The 19,791-nt window shown below is 30.5% G+C and overlaps 4 protein-coding genes across 4 annotated transcripts; 1 reads left to right on the top strand and 3 right to left on the bottom strand.

Moving 5' to 3' along the window:
• The first annotated feature begins 233 nt into the window (after window positions 1–233).
• On the top strand, window positions 234–7,080 carry LOC119600325 (ribosome-binding protein 1). Its single transcript, XM_037950486.1, is given in 8 exon segments — window positions 234–391; window positions 3,341–4,174; window positions 4,177–5,624; window positions 5,887–5,976; window positions 6,245–6,415; window positions 6,417–6,692; window positions 6,756–6,872; window positions 6,940–7,080. Coding segments are annotated over 7 exon segments (2,904 nt in total). The 5' UTR covers window positions 234–391; window positions 3,341–3,381; the 3' UTR covers window positions 6,949–7,080.
• Window positions 7,081–7,082: 2 nt separating this feature from the next.
• LOC119600326 (dual specificity protein kinase TTK) lies at window positions 7,083–9,784 on the bottom strand. The gene is given in 14 exon segments (XM_037950487.1): window positions 7,083–7,530; window positions 7,608–7,697; window positions 7,700–7,787; window positions 7,853–8,187; window positions 8,190–8,227; window positions 8,292–8,347; window positions 8,349–8,399; window positions 8,467–8,810; window positions 8,813–8,890; window positions 8,893–8,989; window positions 8,991–9,181; window positions 9,184–9,341; window positions 9,401–9,516; window positions 9,561–9,784. Coding segments are annotated over 14 exon segments (1,851 nt in total). The 5' UTR covers window positions 9,657–9,784; the 3' UTR covers window positions 7,083–7,417.
• Window positions 9,785–10,326: 542 nt separating this feature from the next.
• LOC119600327 (V-type proton ATPase 21 kDa proteolipid subunit) lies at window positions 10,327–11,685 on the bottom strand. Its single transcript, XM_037950488.1, is given in 4 exon segments — window positions 10,327–10,886; window positions 10,961–11,421; window positions 11,423–11,467; window positions 11,469–11,685. Coding segments are annotated over 3 exon segments (639 nt in total). The 5' UTR covers window positions 11,640–11,685; the 3' UTR covers window positions 10,327–10,886; window positions 10,961–10,998.
• Window positions 11,686–18,297: 6,612 nt separating this feature from the next.
• Window positions 18,298–19,075, bottom strand: LOC119600337 (40S ribosomal protein S25). The gene is made up of 3 exons (XM_037950496.1): window positions 18,998–19,075; window positions 18,510–18,786; window positions 18,298–18,447 (listed from the first exon to the last, which is right to left on the bottom strand). The coding sequence occupies exons 1-3, from the start codon at window positions 18,998–19,000 to the stop codon at window positions 18,374–18,376; spliced, it is 354 nt and encodes a 117-aa protein (XP_037806424.1). The 5' UTR covers window positions 19,001–19,075; the 3' UTR covers window positions 18,298–18,373.
• Window positions 19,076–19,791: the final 716 nt, after the last annotated feature.

Consider the following 19,791-nt stretch of genomic DNA (forward strand, 5'->3'; position numbering starts at 1 on the left):
AAAAAAGTTGATAAAAATTTATTATTTACAAATTAACAAATTAAAAATAAAAATGTTTAGACAAAACCATTAATTAAACAAAATTAATATGTATATACATTTTTGAAACAAAATAAAATTTTTAAAATATATTTACAATATAAAAAACACATCTTTAGTTTTATTAGTACGATAAAAAACAACCATGAAACGATTGAGCAGTTGTTTTCTTTGGTATTGAATACCGGAATAAATAGACAGTATTTAGTAACCATATACTCAGTAGTCAATATTTGTTCTGCAGTCAGTGAAAATTTTTTGTCCGTGTTTAATTTGTGTATTTTTTACTTATTAGAAATTTCCTGTAATTTTTCTTTTCTCTTAAAAAAGTAACTTATTGAAAGCAGGAATTGTAAGTAATGGAGTCAACAATAAAATAACTTATTAAGAAGTTTAAATAAAAATCTTTGAAAACGGTGCAAAAAAGAAAGTGCAAATTTTTTCAATATTTATTTTACAAGTAGTTTGCCGACGTTTTTTCTTTTGATTGCAACGAACAATGGCGGTGAAGGCTGCGCTGTTAAATTTGCTGCTGTCGCAACCTATGCCGCTAACTAAATATGAATGCAAAAAATAGAAAAACCATTGTGTGAAGATTTATTAAATTGAAAATGATTTTTTTATTTATAAGGGAAAAGGAAAAAATTGTGATGACGTTTTGTAGCCTTATGACTATTCATTTTAAAAATATGGTTGGGAAGACCAGCAACTACTACTTTGCGTACGTCGCCCTTTTCACGATGTGTATATATGTACACATATTTATATATATACATTTGCACATAAGTATTATATACATGTTGTATATACTTTTGAGTGCGTATGGTTGGATGTTGCTTTATTAACCCTTTAAATCTTAAGAAAAACAATTCGTAACGACAAGTTTCAAATAAAATTAAATAGTTATTTGTTTTGTCTGAATTTGAAAAAAGTTCAAGGATGTTGATTTTAAGTCAAAACTATAAATTTCAAGCATTTGTTTCTTTTTTATTTATTAGTTTTTTTTACTAAAGCATTTCTATGCCTAAAATTAAACTCATTATACTTATTTGTTGAAGAATAAACATTGTATTATAGTTATGTATCATGTACACTAGCAGCATACACTAGTTGTTTGTTCGACGACTATACTATGGGACGACATATCAACGTGGCAGACTCTTGCAAAAAGTATTTTCTTGTGTAAGTGCTACATAGTACACCATAAAAATATGATAAGTAAGTTTGTTGATGTCAGTCATTTTTCTTATAAGAAAATGAAAACAGAAAATAAAGGGAACAAAGGTACACACTACAAATAAAACATACTAAATGTATGTATGTATGTATGTACATATCGATCATTTACTTAAAAAGGGTCATAACTTCAAATTTGGAACTTTTTCTGTTATGCTAAAATCTTTCATGTAGATAGTTTTATGCTTGACTGTATAAAATTTAAAGACTACATTAATACAAAATTTTAATATTTTTTAAACAATAATTTAATGAAGCTACTTCGTAAGTACATTCATAAATATACATATATACTGAATATTTATCAATGACAAAATTAGTCATCAATTATTGAAAAAAAAAAAACAAATAGGTATGACACAATTGCAAAAATGCTGTCGGAAATGTATACATAATTAAGAAAAATTTAAGCAAACGTTTAATAAAGTTATCTTAAATTTTTCTTAATCATAATATTTGCTTTTTTATTAAAAGTACCTATAAAAAACTGTTTCCTAACAATTTATATTATGTACATAAATACATGTTAACAAAATTTTAAGTTGCCAAAAATAAAAAACCTGTATTCTTTAAACAAAGTAAGTGCAGATGACGAATGTATCTAAAAACAAGTTTCGAATGATATTTGCAGCTACTTTCTTTGTTTGGTTTTAAACAAACCACAAAAAATAAGAAAAATAGAATTCCAAATTTCCATTGTTTCTTCTTTTTTAGCACTAATACCATTTAAAAAATCACTTCTCTCTAAGCAAAATTAACAAATATTGTTTATATACAATTTTATTATTCATGGAGCAGGAGTTTGTATATACAAAATAGTTAATTTAATTGTAATTATTAATGCCGGCCGGCGTTTATTGCGCTCTCTTGAATATAAAATGAATTATATGCTGGTGGTGGTGTTATATTAAAATTCATTTATTTTTGTTGATAGCAAAAGGTTTATCATAAACAAATCATTATAGTATTAATTGTTTAGCAGTTGGATCATTGACAACAAAAATACTCGTACCACTGATTTGAATCTTTAAAACAAGAATAGGAGAGAGAGAGAGCGAGAGTAAAATAATATAGAATCTTAACACGTCATCACAATTGTGTATCGTATTATAACACGTATAATACTATAAAGTAACAAAAATTGTAAGTTTATACAATGCTTTTAATAATTCAATAAATTACAATAACTGTTTAAACGACATTTCAGTATTATAAAGAAAACAAGTTCGAATTGTGTGGGATAGATATTTGTAATTTAAAACTTAGATTAATCGTATTGTTTAAATTTTTGGTAACAAGTATATCGGCTTGGTATTATACTATATCGAATAAATATAATATATAAAACTTAGAGAGACAAACGCATTTTTATAAACGCTTAATAAAGTTGTTGATAGTTTATTGTAGGAATTTTGCATGGAAAATGTTCGTAATAAAGCTAAATTAAACGATTAATATATTTATGAGTACGGGGATAAATACATAATTATTTTCTTATGTATCGATTAGCTATAGACTATTTGTGTTTTTGAAATACTTATTTAAAATATTTTATTGTGATTTAATATTTATTATTATTGACTCCTATAGTCTTAAGGCTTTAATCACTGATATATAGAATGGATATATAGCATTTTTCCAAAGTTTATTATTAATTTTATATGCAAATTGAATCTACACAGCGACACTTTTTATACTTCATCGTAATAACTCAAATATAAAATATAGATTTAACACGTAATTTCTTAATTCGATAAGAAATTTAATTTTTGTGAATTTGTTGATAAGAAGTGCATTTCAAGTGAATTTATTACTTCTGCTAAAATGTAATTTATTATTTTGTTTCATACAATCAAACAATTTTATTATAGGTACATATTTAAAATTTTATATTAAATTTTATTTTTGGAATCTCTTCATATTACTTATCTATTGTGCTGTGTTTTGCAAGAAAATAATATAACATTGCTTTATCACTCTTTTAATTAAATTTCAATAAATTTCTTTCGCAAACCTCAGTATTAACCGAATTTAAAAGTATAATATATTGTTTTATTCATTTCAGATCACATTTGTTGAATTCTTATTAAAAAAAATTATGCAATAATGGATTTACACATTTTAATAGTAATTGCTTGTGTATTTTTGGCTTCTCTCGGCTCACTTCTGTTTATCAATAAGTTCTTACGTCGTAAAACTTTTGAAGAAATTGTGGCTGAAAAGAAGGCTATGACAGAAAAAATCTATGGCAAAGATAAGGCTTCATTTAAAAAACCAAAAAAGCAAGCATTGAAGAAGGAACTGAAGCGTGAGAAGAAGCAACGACAACGCGAACAAGTCACAACAACTGAACAGGAGGATTCGGATGTACATTCTGAACAAGCCTCGGTTGATGATGAGCCACATGGTTTGTCAAAAACTCATGTTGAGTTCGAACCTGATCCAGAAGTTGTAACCTATAACAATCAAACGACTTCGAGACGCTCTAGCAATGCTGAAAAGGAGAACATTAATAAACAGAATAAGGGCAAAAAGGATAAAAAAATCGCAGCAAAGTCCGGCATTTTAATTCATAAAAATGACCAGAATATTGTAAAAGAGACTGCTGCTGCTGAAGTAACTACTGCTCAACCATCTAATCACTTTGATGTGAAAGTTCCCAAGGATGCCGTGGAATTGAAGAAGGTTGAGAAAAAGGAAGAGAAGTCCCAGCAACAAAATAAGAAAGATAAAAATGGCAAAAAATCTGATAATCGCCAAGCAACCAACGTTGAAAACAATGCACAAGCTCCAACTGAAGTGGTTGCAGCTCCTGTTGTTATTAAAGAAGTGAAACAGTTGGATGAGAAGGTGCGTCAAAGTTCTCCAAAGAACACACAACAAAAGAACAAGCAGCAAAATAAAAACAAAAGGATTTAAAGGATGCTGTAGTTGGCCTTGAAAAACTATCGGAGTCGGACACTGTAGGTGTTTCACTTTTAATGAATTTGTTCCGTCGTGCTGAATTGAATCGCTCTGAAATTCAAATTCTGATCGATTACTTATTGAATCGCCAACAAGACATGCCATCTACACATTCTGAGTGGTCCGATGATATTTGCCAAAAGCTAAAACGTCAGCTAGAAGAAAAGGAAAAGGCATTGGCCGAAGAACAAGAAGCTTCCATAGGTATTCAGGCTAAGCTACGCGAGTTACGCAGTGAAATTAATACCGAGAGGGCAACCATGAATAGCACCATTAAGTCATATGTGGAAAAAATTCAGACTAAAGATCAAGACATCGCCCTGTTGGAACAGAAAATCAAAACTCTCAATGACAATTTGTCCCTAGAACGCCAACAATTCCAAGCTAAACTCATGCATGAGAAGCAATCAGGATCGCAGGAACTCTTGGCCAAGATACAAATGATGCAAAACGATAATGCCCTCAAAGAGAAATGTATTGCTGATCTCACTTGTATGGTGAATGCTTCTAGACAAGCTGTCGAAGAATCCCAACAGAAGAGCGAAATCATTCAAAATCAAGCTCAACAGATCCGTACTTTGGAACAACAGCGTGATGAATTGGAACAAGTCTCAAATAATCGTATTTTCGAGTTAGAGAAGGCCAAACAGTTAGAAAACGAACTTAACGATGCTCAGGTTGAAATTCGTAATTTGCAAAATGCTCTCGAATCGGTTAGATCAGATTTTAATCAAAAAAATATAGAATTTGAAACCATGAAAAATGAGTTGACTATGGTTCGTAACAAGGGTTTGATGGAAAAACAACAAGAAATTTCTGCTTTACAAGCTAAGAACGCCGAATTAACACAGCAACTTTTAAACATTGCAAACCAAACACAGGAGCAAAGTAAGGAGCACTCTGGCTTACAAACAACTATTGAGACACTAAAAAAACAATTGGCCGAAAAGGAGCAACAATTGCTCGAATCACAAACCACTAATTCTCAAATTCAACAACAGTTATCTTCGGTTGAGACTGCTTCTAAACAACAGGCTGCTGAACACGCTGAACTTCAAAAGATGGTCGAAATTCTCAAAAATGACGTTTCATCGAAAACTCAACAATTGCAAAGCACTGAAAAACAAGCCGAAACACAACAAGAACTTCAGAAATTGGTCGATTCTCTAAAAGCTGACGTACAGAAAAAAGAACAACAATTGCAGGAGAGTGTAAAACAAATGCAAAAACATGAAGACTTACAAAAACTCATAGACACTCTAAAGGCTGATGTTTCCAACAAAAATCAAAAACTCCAAGATGTTGAAAAAGAAACAGAGAAGTTAAACAATCGTGAAAAGGAATTATTACAACAATTGCAAGAACAAAAAGAAAAAATAATGTAAGTGCACATACTATTGACATGTATAAAAATAAGACAAATAACTAAGGTTCGACCAAAATATACTACCACCAATGTTCTAGTCTTTTGTTAACATTATTCGAAAATAAGTATTAAACCAAACTCTTCAGTTTTCATTGCTACACATTTTCTACACCTTTTTTTCCTCTTCTTTAACTACAACTAACTGAAATCTACTACTTCTCTACTATTTATTAACTTTTTCTGTTTGCTTTGAAACTAATATCTTGTTGTGTTTAATTTAGGATTTGCGCACTAAAAACTGGAAGTTGGTTGAGGCTTTGCAAAATGCAGAAGCTAAAGTTAGCAAACAAAGCCCTAATGCAATTTTAGTTGTAAGTGCATGATAATCAATTTACCTATAGTACTTAAGCTAAACAACACAAATATTTCAACTGTTTATTCTAAACAGAACGAGAAGTAAGCGAAATAACTAAGAATGCAGTGTTGACTATCCAACGATTAGACAGAGGAATTTAACAAAATGTAGTTCTCTTCTTAAATGCTTAATTATTTCGCTTTTTACACATTTACACTTCATAGTAGATCAAATTTCTAGTTGATTATGTATAAAACATTGCGTAAAATTATCTACTCTTTTAGCAACAGGAAAAGCTGTTGGCTGCATCCAGCAAACCTGCATTAAGTGGTGGTATTGCTGAAACGGGCAAGGATCAGAAACATATGCGGGATTTGTTACAACGATTGTGTCCAGAGGCAGTTAAAGCTTGTGCTGGCACAGCTCTATCAGTATCGTTTAACCAGTGGGTAGAAACAGGTTTTAACCACACACGTTAAACAACAACAGCAACAAATCAGTAGTAGTCACAAATCTACACAGTCCAACAGCTTACAAAGCCCTTCCGCTCCACAAAACTCTCACAATAATGCCAACTCGGCTAATGGCAGTCGGAGTAACAGTTCCAGCGTCAGTACTAGCCCAGGCGGAGAGAACACTGTGTCTAATAACACTGAGAAAAATGATTTACTCAAAGAAAATTCTATCCTGCGTATTCGTATCGACGAGCTCACCAAACTCGCTAGAAAAACTGTAAGTTTACCACTAACTATTACCAACAAATTTATTTATTTATTCTCATACATAATTTTTCAGGAAAATACACTGTCCGACCTGATGAAACAAGCTGAAGAACAAGATGAGCATTGGCGTAATATTATGCATTCAAAAGATGAACAAATAAGAGCGTTACAGCACTCAAATGGTCAGGGCGTAAGTATAAATACACCCCATTCTCAATTAAATTTGTTTTAATCACTTTTCTTCTGTGTATTTTTAGGATATTTAATGTCTGTCCCAATCTTATAATGCGGAACACATCGTATAAAAATTAAGCGCTAAAGTAGTATGCAATAAAGATACATTAATAATGCAATTATGATTATATTATAAAAATTAAACATAACCATAAAATTACAAAAAATGCGTTTGTTTCCTTTTAAAGTGGTGATATACTATTTTTATTTTCAGTAGGATTTTTTAGTTTTTAGATAACTGGCAGTTAGTTCATTTCTATTCATTATCTTAATACATTAGCCAAAAGAGAAATGTTTTAGAATTTTTGAGCTATACCCCTATATTACAATTATTTTTATTAAACGAAACGGAAAACCAATTAAAATATTATTATTGCTATATCTTAAAATAACATTTTAACAATCTAATTTCATTATATGTATGCAAGAGTATGTAATTTATTTTTATTCTATAACGTAATTAAATGCACTAAATTATATTATAAACTTATTAAAACGCAATTATTTTGTTGGCAATGACAGATTCTGTATCGGTATTATCATATTAAAGGGATATTTTAATAACTCGGCACATGATGGGCGCTGTTTTGGGTTGTGTTGCAAGCAATTTTTTCACCATCTATAAATGAGAAATAGAAAAAAAAATTATTTACTGTATTCTTGCACATAAAATATAGAATGTAATTGATAATGACATGAACCAGCATGGCAGGATAATACGGCGGAAGAGGGCCATATTCAATTGTTTGTGTTGGACTACAAATAGCAGATATTTGGTGTAAAGATTTTTTATATGTCCAAAGGGCGTCTTTTGATATAGAAGCAAATATAATATACAACCCAGTGACCAGACGTCAGACTTTGTAGAGATCTATAAAAATCAATATTAGAATATATTTTATAAAATAAAATGTACATATAAATAGGAATGTATACCTTTATCTTCGGTTGATTACTGCGCATAGGACTGCTGCCCGTGGATGTGTCCGTCAACGCTTCAGGACTTATATAATTAAATGTACCCGCTTGTGAAAATTTATTATGCCTAGTTGAATCAATGGCTATATTGCTGGCAATACCAAAATCGATTAGTTTTAAACGTCCATTGACCATTAAAAAGTTGGCCGGTTTTAGATCCGAATGTATCACACCATTTTGATGAATATAATTAACAGCCTGTAGCATTTGATATAGGAAGTTTGTAAGAACATATAAAGGCAAATTGGTGGTATAACTTTGTAAAATTTTATGCAAGTCGGAGTCTCCTTTTCCATCACTAGAAAAAGTTTTGATTCTTTTTGCAATAATTGACTACAACAAAATTATAAGAATTAAATAATTATTTTTTAGCCAAAATATATGAAAGGACACATACTACTCGTAGAGCGAAACTACGCATACATTTCCTTGAAGTTTAGCTAGCAATTTTGTTTTCGTTCAAATATCCTTCCACAACAGCAGGATCACCTTGTAGATCAACGACCTTTTTATAAAATTTTAGTGATTTTAATTTACAAACAAAAGATTTCAAGTCTTAATGTAGAAGTTACCTTTAATGCGCATTCTTTAGAGGTATCTTTCCTTTTAGCCAGATATACAGAACTGGAACCGCCACAGCCTAATTTTTGTATAATAATATAACTTGCGTTATTAATAGTTACCACAGTGGTTTTGTCTTTCGTTGTAATTGCAAGAGTTTTTAGACGTATCGTTACTCTTCTCATTTGTTCTTTGCTTGCTTCAAGGAAGGCACCTTCTAATGATTTCTTTGATCTATGCCGCTATCTTTAGTTTGTTTTTCATTTGTACACTGGGGAGTTTTTTTCTGCCGTTGATGGCGTTCCGCCTTCATTGATTGTATCACATAGAGAAAGCGATATACTATCGTTTGCATTATTGGAGCCCGTGATATGGCCATTGGCGTTTGAAATAACACTTTTTGTGTACGAAACTCATTGACAATAGCGGATTTATTTTTTGTGATTGCGTCGAACACAAATCACGAGGTCGTCTCTGAACTGAAAACGATCGGATCTGTGGAGTAGCAAATTGACTATCTATTGCGGTGGTATTATTTCTTGGTTTGCGATGCTGGAATATTTTTATCCACTGCTGCGTCTTTTTGGTTAACATTGTTACCATCCATTGAATCTTGTGATTGTTTAACAGGCTGTATCTTATCCTTTAAGGGACTCTTTAAGCCCATGTCATTAAAGCGGGACAATAACGAAATATCATTGCTTGTATTATTGGAATTGCTTTGATGGCAGACGATTCCTTAGAACTAGCATCTTCTCTATCGCTTTTCCCAGGGCTTACTAGAAATGAATCATTAAGTATAGCACAATTAAGATTGTCCTTCTTTGCTAAGTCTTCCTCCTCGGAATCTGATTCTAAAGTGGGAAGCTCGGCTCTTCTTTTGGGTCTGAAACCAATAGAAAATTATAAAATTTTATAAAGTGAAAATATCTGCATATAACCTACAGCATTCGTAAACTGTTGAACGAATTTGTTGACCCAGAATTGGCTTTATCAGCATTTTCTTTATTAGATTCATACGCCCTAAAAAGAAATTGTAAATTAATAGTTTTCCATTTTTTGTGCCCTAAGAATTTTAAGTTTTACTTTTCCTGTGCATCTTCATTGGTAATTTTTTTTTACAAGGTGTGTTGAACTCATCTTCAGAATCTAGTTCTAATTTGGGCAAGTCTTTAACACGTCGCGGAAAATGAAAAGACATTTATTTTCGTTTTAACTCAATATTTTATTGCAGAAAAACTAAATTTTTCGAAAAATTGCTTAAAAATTAAGATTTAAAAACAAAATCAAATTCCTCTGTACATTATAATGTGAAGTTAGATGCAGTTGTCATACTAGTATCAGCGTTGTATTTTAAGGTAATATTTTAATCACCAGTTTAAACTAATCCCATTTTTTAAAAACTTTTGTAGACGCGATTAAAATATTAATTTTTATTAATTGTTTTTTATTTATAAAATCCCTGTAGATAAATAATTTTAATGGCTAAAGCAATTTATTTCTATTTAATTATAGTTTTATTAGCCGGGATTTTAAATAACCGAAAAACGACTAAGGCAAATAAGGAAGGATTCGAATTTAAACCACAACCATACTATGTATGTCAAGACTGAAAAAATACATAATTAATCGATAAAAACTTTATTAATTAAATGTTTTTATATAAATTTCAAAATTGTGTTCGGTGTCATTTCTGAGAATCATATTCCTGATAAATAAAAACCCTTACTTATAACATCATGATAAAAACCATTGCCGTCATTTAGGCGCAAATGAAAAATTACAAAATCAAGCATTTGTTTCTATATTAGTATAAACAAAACAAACTACCACCACCCCATTAAGGAAGATACAAAATAAAACTATAATAATTTTTCCCTGAAAGAAAAGAACATTTTTATTTATATATCGAATACTTTTTATACAATAGCATACAATCAATATAATAAATCATTTTTATATTTGTAATATGTATAGTAATATAAACTTTTAAAAATAATACACAAAGGTTAACAATGTAATCCAAAAAGGAAGATTAACTAAAAAAAAACAAATTACAATTAGATAGTTATATGTTAAGTGCTGGCATTCAAATCTTATAGAAAACTGGGGCTGCATATTGATGCTGATTTTTTGCAATCCTAGTTTTACAAAAGATTTAACAAATAGGAGTTATAAAAAGAACGATATAAATTAGGCCAATAATGTGATTATTTTCATTTCATTTGTAGCAAAGAGAATTTCTCTACGGATCTATTTCCGTGTACCCATACACACACTCATCTGTATCTGAAGATATTTCACTGTTACGAGAATAGTTTTCGTTATTAAGTATATTTATCATTTACTTTATTTGGTATTTCCAATGTAATTCTTATTAGATGGAATGGTTAAAGAATTTGTGATCTTGTCTAATATTGCAAAAATCGTGCTGAAAACAAATACATTTTTATTAGAAATTTACGAATTCACGTGAATGTTCACATGATTGTTGTTTATACTTACATTTTCGCTTACGGCTAATAATTATAAGATGGGAGCATTTACTCCTTGTCACCCATTTTGACTTTAGAGGTCATATAGATGCCCACGATCAAGCCGAAGAGACCAATGGCTGATCCGAAAATCTCAACAATAAGAATTTTCACAAATAAGGCAGAATTGGCAGCATCAGCTAAAGCAGCACCAGAGCCCACTACACCAACCGCAATACCGCAGAACAAGTTGACTAAACCAACAGCTAAACCAGCACCGAACATAACATAACCGGCGGTCCAATTATTATTCATCACGGTTTGACTAGAAGTGCTGTCTCCATTTTGAAAGACTCTCAACAAACCGGAGAGGACGATAGCAGTGATAAGACCATAAATGGCGACGGCTTCGCAGAAAATAACAGAAATCAAGTTCTTAGTCTTGATACGGGGAGCCTTAACACCACCACCCACAATACTGGTTCCAGTAGTAGTGAATACCGAGGGCAGCACCTACGACGGACAAGGCCACGGCCAAAACCGATACCCAGACATGCCCACATGTAAGGCGAAGAAGCCGAGAGGAACCACCAACGCCTCACTCGTTCACCCTTTCCTGTGAAGACATGATAGAAGATGAGTACGGTGCTTACGGCAACAAAGAGCCAACCGAACGTTTTTCCAACAACGGTACGTAATTGGGTGGCCATTGTTTCAGCTCAGTTCGTGTGTGTGTAAAAGTTTTTCGAAGAAAATCTGCAAAATCGAGAATAACTACAATCAAAAATCACATTTCAACAAAAATCAACACAATGCAATAGATACAAGTATATATTTTTATTTTTTTTTCGGAAAATATTTATAAATTACGTTTGTAAAAATTAATAACTCACAAAAACTTTTCAGATTATTTTCAGTGACAGGTGACTGTTTTACGAAAAACTTTCTGCCCAATCACATGATCAAGTGCTGCACTCTAGCGTATGAAAATAATAATATTACTTTTTTCTCTACACAAAGAAATTCAGGGTTGTAATGAAAAGCAGTAAAACACTTGAAACATAGGGTTTACTAATGTTGTCAAAAAATACATTATTGAGTTCAATATCGACTTTTCAGATTTTGTTGACTTTTTCATTTCTTTTTCAATTGAATTTTCAATAATTTTTTAATATCGGCTTCGATTTTTTCGACAATTTTGTAAATAGAAGTCGAAATAAGTTGGACAAAGTCGATATAACAAATGTTGTTTTTTGGTCGACCCGTAAAAAATGCTAAAAGTCGGAAAGTCGACTTTTTGAATTTCATTATATGTAGAAATTAATAAAATTCACTAAAAAAAATTATATTATTCAGTTTTGGTATGAAAATCAGCCAAATTGGCCCACTATGTGACTTTACATGAATCATAATTTGAACAAAAAATCCGAAAAAAACTATTTTTTCTGCACTATTACAAAACTATTGCAAATGTGGTTTTCATATTTATTATTACATACATACATACAGTGTCTCTCATAAGTATTCGAATTTAATGTATTATGAAAACAGACATAATTTTATAATAGATTTTGTGGGAATAATAAATAAATAAATTTATTATGTTGTCCAGACAGTCCTTAAATTTTATATCACATTTTAAAAATTTAAAAAAAATAATTAACCTTAAACTAATTTAACTTTTTTAAAAAAAGTGCAAAAAATAGCTTCACAAAAATATTCGAATTTTTGTATATACTTACATAATCAATGGTTTGTGTAAAAGTCATTGAAGCGTCAAATATCGTTAAAGAATATAAAACCTGGCCTGTTCGGAAATACATCACTTCGCTGCATCTGATCGTTCGGAAATGCAGGGAGTAATAAATTTCGATATCATAATTAAGTGTAATGTTACTGCTTTGTACATACATGTACATACATACATACATACATACATACCATACATACATACATACATACATACAATACATACATACATACATACATACATACATACATACATACATACATACATACTACATACATACATACATACATACATACATACTACATACATACATACATACATACATACATACATACATACATACACCACACACACATTCGTAAAAATTCATGAATGTATTCAGATAAAACCAAAATAGCGTTGAAGTCTAAAGACTAAATATGTGAAAAAGGATATGTACTTCTTGAGGCAGACAGTTCCAATGCCGAGCATCCGTAGTCTGAAAATTCTAAAATAATTACCTCGCGGATACACTTCTGATCAAATTAAAAAAAACAAGTTAGAGTGCTATATTCGGCTGAGCCGAATCTTAATACCCTCCACCAGCAACTTTTGTATTAATACATTCTAATTAATAAAATATTTGTAGAAATAAGTTTTCACATGTCTTAAATAGAAAAATCCCAAGATTTAAACAGCTTAAATTCCAAGATTTATTGAACATTAGAAACGCCACTTTTATTTAAATTTTTATAGCGCCCTAAGATATGCTTTAGCGATATCTCGTATTGCATGTATGCATGTGTGTGAAAGATTTAAGGATTTTAAAAATACATACATATATATAATTTTGTTCTACACAAATTGATAGTGCAAATAGTTAAATACGGTTAGAGCGCTTTTAGGGGCAGACCTAGTATGAGAGATATGACCAAATATAGACCGATCGTGAAAATTTTTGAAATAACATTAATTGCTTTTTGCATTACAAAATAGTATTTATGAACAAAAATAGTATTTATTTATATCATTATTTGGTAATGAGTTATGTGCCTTTAATTGTTTTTCTGAAAGGGACCTTGTATGGGAGCTATGATCAATTATGGATCGATAGGAAAACAATTTCACAGTAATATTTCTCTGTATATGAGCAATATTTCTGCCAAACTTTATATGGATATCTTAATTTAGTAATGAGTTATGTGCGTTTAAGTATTTTCGGGAGGGGACCTTGTATGGGAGCTATGACCATTATGGACCGATCGGAAAAAAATTACAGTAATATTTCTGTGCATATGAGTAATATTTGTACCAAACCTTATATGGTATCTTAATTTAGTTATGCGCGTTTAAGTGATTTTCGGGAGGGGACCTTGTATGGGAGCTATGACCAATTATGGACCGATCGGAAAAAAATTTCACAGTAATATTTCTGTGCATATGGCAATACTTGTACCAAATTTTATATGGATATCTTAATTTAGTAATGAGTTATGCGCGTTTAAGTGATTTTCGGGAGGGGACCTTGTATGGGAGCTATGACCAATTATGGACCGATCGGAAAAAAATTTCACAGTAATATTTCTGTGCATATGAGTAATACTTGTACCAAATTTTATATGGATATCTTAATTTAGTATGAGTTAGCGCGTTTAAGTGATTTTCGGGAGGGGACCTTGTATGGGAGCTATGACCAATTATGGACCGATCGGAAAAAAATTTCACAGTATATTTCTATGCATATGGGCAATACTTGTACCAAATTTTATGGATATCTGAATTTAGTATGAGTTATGCGCGTTTAAGTGATTTTCGGGAGGGGACCTTGTATGGGAGCTATGACCAATTATGGACCGATCGGAAAAAACTTTCACAGTAATATTTCTATGCATATGGGCAATACTTATACCAAATTTTATATGGATATCTTAATTTAGTATGAGTTATGCGCGTTTAAGTGATTTTCGGGAGGGGACCTTGTATGGGAGCTATGTCCAATTATGGTCCGATCCATAAAATTTTCCTCTGAAAGAATTCTATTGACATAAGATTTTAATTTGTAAAATTTTGTGAAGATATCGACATTGTGGCAGAAGTTATTAACAAAAAACCCATTTTCCGGGAATATGTACTTTTGTATGGGAGGTATATGAAATTGTGGACCGATTCTGGCAATTTTCAGCAGGGATCAAGATCTTGTGCAGAAACGAAGGTATGGTGATTTCCATGGAATTATCTTGCATAGTTTTCGAGAAAATTACATCAGAATGTGTAAAAATGCTTATTTTTTTCCGAGGTGTTTTAAATTTTGATTCATAACTTTTCCCGGTGTGAACCGATTTGCCCATTTGCAATACCAAAACAACTTAGGAAAATGAAGAACATTTTGGGTGAATTTGGTTAAGCTCTATTGCTTCGTTTTATCGTGAGCGTGTTTTACACAGACAGACGGACAGACGGACATAGCTAAATCGACTCAGAATTTGATAAGGACCCAGAATATATATACTTTGTTGGGTCTCAGATGAATATTTCTTGGTGTTACACACGGAATGACAAAGTTATATATACCCTCTATCACCACTGATGGTGGTGGAGGGTATAAAAATTGGATTGCGATATTTCACAAAGTCACCGAAAATAAGCACAAGAAATTGATGAACATATGAGGATATCGTGACCCTATATTCAAAAGTGCGAACTCAATTTTGGGCAAAGTGAGTTTTTGATGCAAAGGATCACTCAATGCATGATCCACGTCTGGTATAAATTTGAAACCAAAAAAGTAATTTTTGCACTTTTAACAACAATTTTTGTTAATATGCTATCTCAAAGTTAAATTTTTATTGAAGAAAATAAGTGCTAACTTCCATACAAATTTTACAACATTTTTTAAAACTTCAAATTTATTTAAAATTTATTTTGTATATTAACAAGATGAACATGCTGAACACAAAACAATGTGTGAATGTATAGTTTTAAGATATGATCATTTATATATTTGTATATAAAGCCAGTTTTATACTTTAAATAATGTTTTTCCGAAAATTGTAAAGTTATTTCATTCTATGGTTCCAATTTAGAATTTTGATTATAAAAAAGTATTTAAATGTGCAAATTATGGAGTATTATTCAAAAATATTGGTACTTTTTATATTCAAAAACTTTTCATAATTTAAAATATTTGTACTGAGAATAAGGAATAGTAAACAAGCAGATATGCCATGAGTTTTTCTACTTAAATGGTGTAAATGCATCTTATTGGACTTACTGGTTTGACTTATATCCCTTTAAAAAAAAAAAAAAACATTTCATAAAATTATAAAATAACGCATATTATTAGAAGAAATTTTTGTTCTATTCTTTGAACAAAACATGCTAACTTAGAATAAATATTTGTTTTTTGTCGACCAAAAAGTGCTATCTTAATTAAGTCGCTAAAATGTGCAAAATATTAAAATTTTTTCATAGGTAAGAATTAGTAAGGATGTTAAAAACGTATTATGGAAGAAATATTTTCTTTTAGTGCAATATTTCACGAATTAAATAGTTTTTTTGCTTTCCTGAAAACTAGACATTATTGATTTAGCACTTTTTGAATATAGGGTATCGATATATAATCCCGACACTTTTTACCACAGAAGAACCAGACACAACCTCAAGATAGTAAATGATAATAAATAATCATGATCAACTTTTATTCTAATACAGAGAGTTAGATATGTATATGATCGTCAAAAGAAAGATGATCATTAAGAACTATACCCAAACTCCTGTGTCAAATAATATTTTCAATCTAAACATTTCTAATATCATTAGAATGGTATGAGTACCAAAAATAATTGCTTTATTTTTAGTAGGATTATAGCAAGATATTATTAACAACTGTTGACATCAATTGTAAAAGATTCAGATCAAGTAAGATCATCCTTAAATGGTAAAATAACATACACAAATCTTTCACAGGATGCAGAATAAAGTTTATTCACCTATAAATATATAAATAATACAAGGGACTAAATCGTAACCCAGGGGAACACCAGAATACAATTGATCAAATCATGTTATATAAAATATGTGATAAAATTAGTTTGAAATATCGGACCGGATTACAGTCAGGACCAATTAAACCAAACTTTACCTTACTCAAAACCTTATGAAAAACCAATTTATCCAAACAATGAAATGAAAAGGAATTGCCAAAATTATCAACAATATCAAGTTTAAATTCAACATTATTATTTGAATCGTAACCTCCTGCAAAAAATGCATTCAAACTATCAACATCTACACCTCATGTCATATTATCACCATTTCCAGCACAACCCTAATTTCGTTGAACCCTCCATAAGACAGGCGTATCTAGTCCACCAAAAAGTCGTGAAGATCTAGCAACAGATATATTGTGAAAATTCATCCAAGAGTCACAATTATTTCAGATACGCTTCTTTACGATCGAAACATAAGCAAAAGGATCACTAACAATATTGTAATAATAATAATAATAATAATAACACTTAACATTAACACATTAGAGTTAAGTAAAGAATAATAATTAAATTTTAATATCATAAAAATATTCCATTCCAATCTATGTTGTTATAGTCTCTATATATTTAAAATATTTTCTATGTGATGTATTAAAATTGATGGAAGTTTAGGGGACGAACCGATATCGATGAGCCCTGAACCTAGTGAGAAATGAGAACATCTAAAAGAATTCATTCCCTAATTAACAAATGAATTAATTCCTATAGGATGTTAAATTCCTTCTTAACGAATTAATTTTATTTGCAATCAATCTGTAACAAATTGAAGTAAAATAAATTTCAACAGTTCCTATTGTTCGAATATTACAAATTGAAATTTAAAAACTTTTCAAACACTCAACTTGAAATAGATTGAATGAAAGTTTTGTTTTATAGGTATATTTCAAAAGCATTCTGTAAAATTGTTTCTTTCATTCAATTTGTAATAGAAGGAATTAAAGAATATAAGGGAATTAAGTCCATATAGAATTAATTTTTTCCAAGCGTTGCTTTCGAAAATCTAGTTTAATTACTAACAATAGCTTTGCATAAAGAATTCATTAATAACCGGTTATATGAATCAAAATTTTTTCAAGCGATATTTTAATTAAAAAAAGACTACAACGGTATCGTAGTTAATAAAAGGTAACGATTGAAAGAGAAAATTCTTCAAACACGAACCTTAAGATTTAAATTCAACAAATAAATCTTTATATAGTTTAAATAATTCACTGATGAAGAATAATCATTTCCTACAAAAAACGAATCTTCTTGGGAATTAATTTTAAACCAAAGAAATAAAATTCTGAAATAAAAACTAAGGTGAATTCATTCCTTTTAAGCTCTGATAATGGGTGGTAGCTATAATCCGAGTATACAAATTATTTTAAATAGCAAGAATCGACAACTAGCATTTCTTAATTTATAAATAAATTTATCAATTTAAAATTTAACAAACGCAATCACCATAAATACACAATTTAAACTCATGTCAACAAATGAAGACGGCGATTATAAAAAAAATATAATAATAAGTTCTTTGAACACAATGATTTCTGTTTTTTAGCATCAAGTATCTACTCCAATATAGTTAAATAAAAACACATTAGGTTGTTTACCCTTAAATCACTTTAATACAAAAAAGTCTTGTAATTAACATGTCCATGTTAAAGGTAAAAAAGGAAATTTACGCATCATCACCCTTAGTGGCACGTGTGTAGATTACTTGTGAGGCATGTTGAACGACTTGTTTAATCAAACCTAAAAATAAACAAAAATTCAAATTAATAATTTAAAAAAGATAAATTATAAGTCTTTCTTACCCTTTTCGCGCAATTCAATCAAAGCACGCTTGGCCAAAGAGCCACGGATCTTCAAACGTTCGGAAACAACGGAAGGAGTGATCAATTTGTACTGAGGGACTTCTTTGTACAATTTTTCGTAGGTGGCTTTGTCGAAAAGCACTTGGTTGTTCAACTTGTCCCTAACTTTTCCTTTGGACCACTTCTTCTTCTTGGCTTTGCCGCCACCGCTACCTTCCTTCTTCTTTTGTGTTTTTTGGGGCTGTTTAGCCGAGGATTTTGAGTCCTTCTTGGGCGGCTAAAATAATAAATAAAAAAGTTATTGGTATATTTCTAGGTTATGTTTTTCACGATTTTTGTTTATTTTTTCACTAAATTCGGCAAATATTTATGGTTCACTTACTTTTTGCACTCTTGCATTGTTATCGTGGTATTTTCAATTGTTTATTATTTTTTTTTGTTAATTTTTCACTGATTTTTATGAAAAAACATTGGGCCACACAACTTACCATCTTGAAAACCTCAATGCAAAAAGATGGAGGACGGAAATTGTCAGTGCTACCAAACGATAAATGTTAAAAATTGACATGTTTTTAGGAAGTGTTTGTAAGAAAAAATGTAAGTGGAGACACAAACCAACAGAGTTGTATCTTTGTAACACACGAGAATTCTGTGGCAACGTTGGAAATTTGCTGAGCCTAATTTTTTTTAATATTTGTTGTTATCTCTAGAGCTATAGAGACATCGTGTACAACGTAGAAAGTCTATGTACGTACCCCCAAGACTATAGCCAATATTTGGACAATTTGTCAAAACTACTATTGAATTCTGCAAATAATACTATTGTCCAAAATATTGACAAGCCAGACAAGACTATAGACTAGGCTATATGCAAAACTATAGACTATAGTGAAGACTTTAGACAAGACTATAGTGAAGACATTAGACAAGACTATAGATTAGATTATAGTAAGGACTTTAGACAATACTATAGGCAAGACTATAGTGAAGACTTTAGGATAGACCATGATGTAATAAGTGCATCTTGGACTAGACTATAGTGAAGACATTATTTTTGTCAAAATTTGTCATTTAATAATTAATATTTGTTATGTTAGCAATAACACATTTATGTTAACTCCAGAGTGAAAATAATCTACAGTCTAAAAATAATTAAGACCGGGGTTTTGAGTTGGCAATCAAATGCCAATTAATAATCAGATTAGTTAATCTAAAAATAAATTTAATCCGATGTTAATCCCATTTGATGTTTTTGAGTACAAGATTAAACTTCCCAGTGTTG

Source organism: Lucilia sericata, unplaced genomic scaffold (genome assembly GCF_015586225.1).
Source record: "Lucilia sericata isolate MDLA Ls3-8-SP2 unplaced genomic scaffold, ASM1558622v1 Contig000110F_arrow, whole genome shotgun sequence".
NCBI lineage: Eukaryota > Metazoa > Arthropoda > Insecta > Diptera > Calliphoridae > Lucilia > Lucilia sericata.

Coding starts and splice junctions, on each gene's coding strand:
- LOC119600337 (XM_037950496.1), bottom strand. Junction 18,448..18,509: donor GATTGAATTGCGCGAAAAGG/GTAAGAAAGACT, acceptor GTTTATTTTTAG/GTTTGATTAAACAAGTCGTT.